The 7,677-nt window shown below is 57.7% G+C and overlaps 2 protein-coding genes across 4 annotated transcripts in view; one reads left to right on the forward strand and one right to left on the reverse strand.

Annotated features, from left to right (window-relative positions):
* The first annotated feature begins 1,383 nt into the window (after window positions 1–1,383).
* Window positions 1,384–4,822, forward strand: CFL1 (cofilin 1). Of its 2 annotated transcripts, none has more exons than XM_060607275.2 (4): window positions 1,384–1,516; window positions 3,448–3,755; window positions 4,031–4,107; window positions 4,330–4,822. In XM_060607275.2, exons 1-4 carry the CDS (start codon window positions 1,514–1,516, stop codon window positions 4,440–4,442), a joined length of 501 nt encoding a protein of 166 aa, XP_060463258.1. In that variant the 5' UTR covers window positions 1,384–1,513; the 3' UTR covers window positions 4,443–4,822. The 2 variants fall into 2 exon arrangements, with proteins under 2 accessions (XP_060463258.1, XP_060463256.1); XM_060607273.2 differs by lacking the exon at window positions 1,384–1,516 and adding an exon at window positions 2,382–2,480.
* A 1,047-nt stretch (window positions 4,823–5,869) lies between these two features.
* Window positions 5,870–7,677, reverse strand: part of SNX32 (sorting nexin 32) — a 13,753-nt gene continuing 11,945 nt past the window's right edge. For both annotated transcript variants that reach the window (XM_078433695.2, XM_060607269.3), the window contains 4 exons: window positions 7,123–7,209; window positions 6,850–7,009; window positions 6,684–6,769; window positions 5,870–6,352 (listed from right to left, as the gene is read on the reverse strand). In XM_078433695.2, coding sequence (XP_078289821.1) covers window positions 6,299–6,352; window positions 6,684–6,769; window positions 6,850–7,009; window positions 7,123–7,209 — 387 coding nt within the window. In that variant the 3' untranslated portion in view covers window positions 5,870–6,298. The remainder of the gene's footprint in view (window positions 6,353–6,683; window positions 6,770–6,849; window positions 7,010–7,122; window positions 7,210–7,677) is intronic.

Raw genomic sequence — 7,677 nt, forward strand, 5'->3', positions numbered from 1 at the left:
GCCCAGCCGCGATTCTGCACGCCCTCCTCCCCCACTTCCCCCCCGCAGCTAGCTCCGAACTCCCGCCTCCCTCCCGAGGCTGCCTTATAAGGAGCCTCCATCGGGCTTTCGGTTTGGCACCACCCCCTCTAGTCTCTTGTCCTAATAAGGACATCTAGGGCATCCCGTGGCTAGGGGCGGGCGGGAGCGCGTCTCCAGGGTAACTTCGAAGTCTCTCTCCCCCACCTTGTTGCTCTTGGAAACTCCCCGAGGCTTGAGAAAAGTGGAGCCAGCCTCCTTTTCTGGCAGGGTCGTTTACGGGGCTGGGGGTCGAGCGGCGGCCTCCACCTGGGGCTCCAGGCAACTCGGCTGGTGGGCGGTGCAGCAGGATGTCTCTGACTACAATCCCCGGCATGCCCTGCGAGGGGCCCCCACTCCCGGTCGGGAAGACCGGACTTGCAACCCTTCATTTACATCCTTTATTCCAGTGATGGGATCCATGTCCCCAGTTCCCTTGTTTGCGACTCTTTATGTGTTTCTGTAGAGCTTATGGCCATTGTCATTGTTCGAGGCCAACGAAAACTCCCGTACCCTCATCCGTTTTGTTTGAAACATAGGCCCACACAAAGCTGTGTCTTAATTCTCCCGGGTATTAAGTTAGACGTAAGCCTGGCTGTCAACTCGAGAACGAGAGTCAAGTCTGGTTTAATATCTATTTCCCCTTTTCACTGTGTCTAGCACAAAATCTTTGAACTGAATTGATCGCACAAAACCGTGCCCTTCTCCCTTTATTGTTCCGTGAATTTGTCAGACATCTTTAAAAAAAAAGGACAAAGCTCTATTTTCAAAGACTTCCTTGTAGCCTTTCCCTGGTGGTTTTTTTTTTTTTCTTGTTCTAATTTAATCGAAGTTGCAGATAGCCTTTTCTCAGTATGCAAGTGGCTTTGCACATGAAGGGTGCTCAAGAAATTTTTTTATTGAAGACGCCTTACACTTTCTATTCTCCTTGCTCTAGGACTGGATTCCAGGTCAATGAATAAGTTGCTTCAATTCAGAAAAGCAAAATTTTCAGACCAGAAAGTGCCAAGATGGATCTTAGGAAACAGTTTCGCTGCGGATAAAGAGCGGCGAGGTCGACGACTCATTTTCGGGTCCCATTACCTAGAGCCGGGGCCCTTTGCTCAGCTGAGCGTTTCCTGGAAAATTGGGCCAATGGGCGCGCTCTCCGTGCCATGGCCCCGCCCCTCGTGGCTGCCTCGGACTACGTTTCCCAGCATGCAATGTGGCGCTGGGAGGCCTGCTGGCGAAAAAGACTCCGTTACCCAGCGAGCCCGAGAACGGCGCAGGACCCTTGGACTTCACTTCCCGTCGGCCCGTGGGGAGGGCGCCGGAAGCCCGCCCCGCCCCTCATTGTGCGGCTCATACTAAACGGAAGGGGCCGGGAGAGGCCGCGTTCAGTCGGATCCCGGCAGCAGCTGCAGCGGCTCTCGTCTTTTCTGACTCTCCTTGCTATCTCCCTTTCGCTTCCGGAAACATGGTGAGCAGCAGGCCATGGCGACTGAGGGGTGGTGGCTGCGAGTCGGTCTGCGCGCGGGGGAGGGAAAGGGGGAGCGACGTCGGCACCCCCTCCCCCAGCGCCCCGGGCGGGATGAGGGTCTCGGACCGAAGGGCGGGCGGCGTTGGGACGCGCGTGCGCGCCCGCGGGCGCTGGGGAGGGCTGCCTCGGACGACGCTCGCGCGCCCCCTGGACTCCCTTCCCCTCCCCCACCGCGCTGGTGCGCTCGCGCGGACACCGACTGTGGGGGAGGGGTCCGTGGCGCGCGCGCGCCCGCCCCTCGCGGAGCAGCCGGGGACGCGCGCCGAGGCAAGTCGGTTCACGGGGGCGCGCGTTCGATAGGAGCATGCGGCATCGGAACTCGGCCCGGGGGGCGGCAAAGGAAAAGCGCGCGAGCGGTCTTGGCGCGCGCACCCCACCCAAGGGCTGTTCCTGTCTCCGCGTCACCCTCCCTCGACTGGCGGGTCTGTCTCGAGAGCAGGTGGCAAGGATGTCTGCACCCAGGAGGGGCGGGGGCGTTGGGCCAATGGAGATGCGAGGGCGTCGGGGTCCAGGCACTGGCGATTGGAATTAGGGGCTTGCATCGCGCGACACGGAGCCGCGGGTTTGCACCGCGGAGACCACCGTTCTGATCCGTAGCGAGGGAGCCCACAAAGCGATCAGGGTTGTGTGCTCCGTACATCCGGCAGAGGCTGGAACGGCGCAGTCGGCCGGCGCGTGCGCATACGCTCAGGCCCCTCCGCTGGGCCCGAAGCCCTGGACCAGCGGGGCCTTCGGCTCTCCCGGATGGGGCCTGAGGGTGGAGCCGAGTTTGGGGAAGTGACCCAGGCGGGCACCGCCCGGAAACCACCCCGCCCGCCCCATGTTCGGCCCCAGGGCTACGAGAACTGAAGGTTGTGTAACTTGCCCAAGGCTCCAGCCGGCAGCGGACGGGGCTGATACGCCGGTCGGTAAAAGCGATTCCTTGGGGTTGAGGCCCTGGGGGTGCTACTGCCTCCGGGCACAGCTTTCTCGCCCGCACCGGCCGGGCCCTGGCGAGCACTTTTCTCCGCCTACTCCGGAAGCGGCGGAGTCACGTGGCCGGCTTCTGCAGTTCCGGGAGTGGGGGGCACAGCTGATTTCACTGTGGGCGGTAGACCCTCTCTTGTTGAGGGTGTCCCCCAGGATGGCCCAAAATAGACGTTTAAGAAGCTTTCGGGGTCCGTGGGCACTTGGGTTTGGCCTGCTAACTTCTATCAGCGATCTTGGAGTCCTGCATTTTTCCGGGAGGACAGGGAGGTTATGGGGCAGGGCCTTAATTAGGGATTGTGATTTCTGCTTTGGTTGAAGAAGACCTCGGCGAGAAAGAGGATGGTTTGTGTAACAACTGTATTGAGTAGTTCTGAAAGACTTAGTGAGGGTTGTTGAACTCATTGGTGTCTCACCTACCATTGTGGTTCTGTTTGCAGAAGAGATGGCTATCTACGACTTGAGTACCTGGGTCCCCTTTCCCTATGTGTGAAGTTTTGAGTCAGGACTTTTATCCAGGAACTGAAATTGAGTACTTTAAGAAACGAGTCAGTAGCTTGTGGGTTCTTTTAATTCTGGGCTCACATCAAAGCCACGGTTCTGGTCTTCACACGTCTGCAGTTTCTAGGCTGTAAGATGTTCGGTGGGGGAGGATGATGTTGAATTCGATGATTAGAGGTCTCTCCTGTGATTGCCATTCTGGGGTTGTGTCCTGTCTAGTTCTTGGACAGTGGCTTGGGTGGGAAAATGGTGACATTTATCTTGGGAAGGGGATTGATGAGCTCTTGGGGTTGAGGACCGTATTTGTTGGCATCTATGCAGATCTCCTAAGATTGCGAAGAAGGGACTTTACAGGGAGTCCCAGAAATCTTTCATTTGTAAAGTATATGTGGCTCATTCTCCAGGCCTCTGGTGTGGCAGTCTCTGATGGTGTCATCAAAGTGTTCAATGACATGAAGGTTCGTAAGTCCTCAACACCAGAGGAGGTGAAGAAGCGCAAGAAGGCGGTACTCTTCTGCCTGAGTGAGGACAAGAAGAACATCATCCTGGAGGAGGGCAAGGAGATCCTGGTGGGTGATGTGGGCCAGACTGTAGACGACCCCTACGCCACCTTTGTCAAGATGCTGCCAGACAAGGACTGCCGCTATGCCCTCTATGATGCCACCTACGAGACCAAGGAGAGCAAGAAGGAGGACCTGGTGTTTATCTTCTGGTGAGACCCTCATGCAGGCACTCCCTCCTGTCACCTGCCCCAGCCCTGCCCCACTCTTCCTTCTCAGTATTGAACCTCTGTGGCTCCTGGTTAACCCAGAGGTGTGTGTTTGGGGGGAGAGTGTTGGAACGAAACACTGGTCAGAGAGGAACTTGATAAAAGCTTGAAAGCTGAGGACCAGTTCAGGGGGTTCTTGAGGTCCTCTCCCACTTGAGGGCACTTGCTAGACTCCAAGAGGGAATTTTGTCGCATGTTCTCTGACTCTTTCCCTCCAGGGCACCTGAATGTGCACCCCTCAAGAGCAAAATGATTTATGCCAGCTCCAAGGACGCCATCAAGAAGAAGCTGACGGGTAAGGGCCGGCATTGGTGCCATGTGCCTCTTCGCTCAGGCTTTGGCTGCAGGTGGGGGGTGGATGGCATGGTATACAAGATACCTTCCCCCCCCCCCCCCCCCCCCCGCCTGCTGGAACGTAACCTTGTCCCTACCATCTGTTCTGATTGGCTCCTTCCCAGCCCCGACTTTCCCTCCCCCAGTGCATCCTGCTCACAGATGCTCTCATTCTTCCTCACAGGGATCAAGCATGAATTACAAGCAAACTGCTACGAGGAGGTCAAGGACCGCTGCACCCTGGCCGAGAAACTGGGGGGCAGCGCCGTCATCTCCCTGGAGGGCAAGCCTTTGTGAGCCCCCTCCAGCCCCCTGCCTGGAGCATCTGGCAGCCCCAGACCTGCCCGTGGGGGTTGCAGGCTGCCCCCTTCCTGCCAGACCGGAGGGGCTGGGGGGATCCCAGCAGGGGGAGGGCCATCCCTTCGCCCCAGTTGCCAAACAGCCCCCTCACCCCCTGGACCTTCCTCCTCCCTCCATCCCTGACGGTTCTGGCGTTCCCAAACTGCTTTTGATCTTCTGATTCCTCTTGGGTTGAAGCAGACCAAGTTCCCCCCAGGCACCCCAGTTTGGGGGGGGCCTGTATTTTTTTTAACGATGCCCCAATTCCCCACCTGTTCCTCCCTTTTCCCATGCTGCCAACTTCTAACCGCAATAGTGACTCTGTGCTTGTCTGTTTAGTTCTGTGTATAAATGGAATGTTGTGGAGATGACCCCTCCTCGCGCCGCTGGTTCCCCTCCCTTTTGCCCCTGGTCTTCGCCACTCACGGAGGCGGGACCAGTAAGGGACCTTCAATTAAAAAAAAAACAAACACACACACAACAATAAAAAGGCTCATTAACGGGATGTTTGTTTCAGGGTTGGGGCCCCAGGGACCTTGGGGCTGGGGGGAGGTGTGCTGAGATAATGAGCAGCATCTCTTTTCTATACCAGAGCTCCACCCACCCCCTCCTCACTTGGCCCCAGCAACTGGCAGAGCCCCCCTCTGACACTCCTAGGTGGTGCCGCAGCTGGTGCCAAACTGGCTGTTGAGGTGGCTGAGCCAGGGTGCACCTGCTGCCAGTCGCAGGAGTCCCTTGAGCAGAAGGGGCTTCGCGCCTGAGCTCTTAAGCCCATAGCATTTCCACGGGTGGGTCCCTGGTCGCTGAGACCCGTTCCCTGACTCCCCGCTCAGTCCTGCCTAGTGGAGGCTCTGAGCTTGCAAGTTACAAATTGCCTCTTGAGCTGTTGAGTCTGTGAGGTTTTCTTTGGTTTTTCTCTACCTTCTTTCATGGATGGCTGATTCATCTGTGAGGGCTGGGTGCAGTGGCTGCTGTGAGTCAGAAGCCAAGTTAAGCCTTTGGCCTCCTGCAAATGTGACTGAAGTCCAGGGTGGGGCCAAGCCAGGTAGAGCCCAGGACTTCAGACCCAAGTGTCTTGGGTCCCACCTCCCTGTGTTTAATCAAGAGGGTGTTGGCTGTGGCCCTGAGCCTTCTGCCAATATTGCTGCTAGCTCTCCAACCTGTACTTTGGGTTTTCACCTGCCTAGGAGGTAAAAGTATCCTAGAAGTTGTACCCTAAGGGTGTGGATGCAGGATTATAGTTCCCCACTCCCAGTCACCTGAACTGGAGGGAAAAAAGCCTCTTGGTGTTAAAGCTGGTCCCTTAGTTCCTTGGAGCTTGCCAGTATCCAAGAGGGAAGCAGGAAGGAGTAGTTACCTTTGAGGACACTGGGGGGGTTACCCAGGGTCTGGTCTCCATGGTACCCTGGTGAATCTGGGCCCTGGAGCTGTGGGAAGTGAGGACAAACAGGCCTCCTTGTAGCAAGAACCAAGTTCTTTATTTGTGAACAGGATGGGGACAAATGAACTCTGGGGGTGGGGTGGGGGACAAGGTGTGGGGGCTGCCCCTTGGTCCCCAGGAGAGGAGGGAGGTCCAGGTCCCAGGCCTCCCCAAAGTTGGGGTTCTGCTTACCTGTGACCAAGGATGGTACTCATGCTGCCCTATCTTCCTTTCGTAGGACCTGACACCTTTGGGTGGGAGTAGGGCTTGGGCTTGCCCTTGCCCTGGGAGGTCATGGGGCCTGGCTAGTGGCTGCTGTGGGGGTGACATCTTGTTGGGGTGAGAAGGGGGGGGCTCTTGCCACTAAAAGGCCCCAGAGCAGGCTCTGGCTGCTCTAAGGCTCCCCCTTGAGCGCGACAAGGGTGTTCCGGAGAAGGAGGGTGCTGGCCTGCATAGGAGAGAGGTCCTTGATGCCCCCCCCCACCCCCTGCCACCCTGCTCCCTGCTTCAGGGTGCTCCTCTTCCCACACCTCCTGTCCCTTCCGTCCTTGCATTCTTATTCTCAGCAATAACGGCCACCATTTGTTGAGGGCTTACTGCTGATGGTGGTAAGGGAAGGGGTCCTGGCGCAAGAGGAAACCTGGCCCTGAACCTCAACTGGGGCTGCTCAAGGTCCACCTCCCCCTTGACACATACTTGCAAGCATTTGGTAAGAATCTAGAGGTCTGGGAGTGGATGGCAGAGGGACAGCAAGACGGCACGGAGGCTGGAGGGCTCACCTTGGCGTGTTTGAGCTCCAGCTCTGCCAACTCGATGAGGTTCTTGCGGAAGGAGGACACACGGCGGGACTTGAAATCCATGAGCTCTGGGGAGGAGGGGGGAGAAGTGGGGACCCTGGCAGGGAAGGCTGCCCAGCGGCAGGGGTTGCGGAGCCACGGGGTTTACCCTGCTTGGCCGAGTCAGAGAGGCGTTCGAAGCGTCGGCAGCACAGTTGCTGGTTGCTCTCCGCGGTCCGCACCTCTCGGTTCCTAGTACGCGCCTTGTCCAGTGCCTTGTTGGCGTTCTCGTAGTCGGCCAGCGCCCGCAGCCGCCGGTACAGCAGGTCCTGGGGTCAGCAGGGGCACGGGATCACTGGTGCCCACGGCCTCGCCTGCTTGCCCTCCCCTGTTGCTCTTGCTGTTCTCCAGCCCCGAGGTTTGCTCCGGGGCCGCGTCTCACCTTGGCCGCCTGTGAGTCTCGCATGTAGTATCTCAGCATGTCTGACAGCTTGAGGTCCTCGTCAGAGGCCACTCGGCCTTCCAGCTTCTGAATCAGGAAGTTTGGAGGCTGGGGAGGGAGCTTACAGAGGGGCAGCTAAGGGCTGGGGTACTGCTGCTCATCTTAATATCAGAGAGTCCCTGGATAACCGCTCTAGGTCAAACCCTGATATTCAGGGGAGCAGGCCAAGGAAAACCACTAGAGTGGCATCTCATCTGGATCTTGGGAAGGCATTAGACAACAGCCAAAGGCGCTGCAGGTGTGCGAGCCTAGTATGTGTTCATGAGTTTAGTGGGGGCACTTGGACGGTGGTGGTTGGATCCTGAAAGGCCTAAAATGCAAGCTAAGAACTTCGGGCTTTGTATTTGGGGCAGTTTCTGGAAGCGGCGTGGTCACTGAAGGGCCTTGAGCAGGGAAGAGATGTGATCCAACACATTTTACAAAGACTGGCACGCTGCGGTGACTCTTGGAGAAGGGGAAGTGTGTGTCTGGGGCAGGATGTTGGCGATGCAGTGC

This window comes from Panthera onca, chromosome D1 (genome assembly GCF_046562875.1).
Source record: "Panthera onca isolate mPanOnc1 chromosome D1, mPanOnc1 haplotype 2, whole genome shotgun sequence".
Taxonomy (NCBI): domain Eukaryota; kingdom Metazoa; phylum Chordata; class Mammalia; order Carnivora; family Felidae; genus Panthera; species Panthera onca.

Coding starts and splice junctions, on each gene's coding strand:
- CFL1 (XM_060607273.2), top strand. CDS start 2,397: ATGTTCGGCCCCAGGGCTACGAGAACTGAAGGTTGTGTAACTTGCCCA. Junction 2,481..3,447: donor CGGACGGGGCTGATACGCCG/GTCGGTAAAAGC, acceptor CTCATTCTCCAG/GCCTCTGGTGTGGCAGTCTC. Junction 3,756..4,030: donor GACCTGGTGTTTATCTTCTG/GTGAGACCCTCA, acceptor CTTTCCCTCCAG/GGCACCTGAATGTGCACCCC.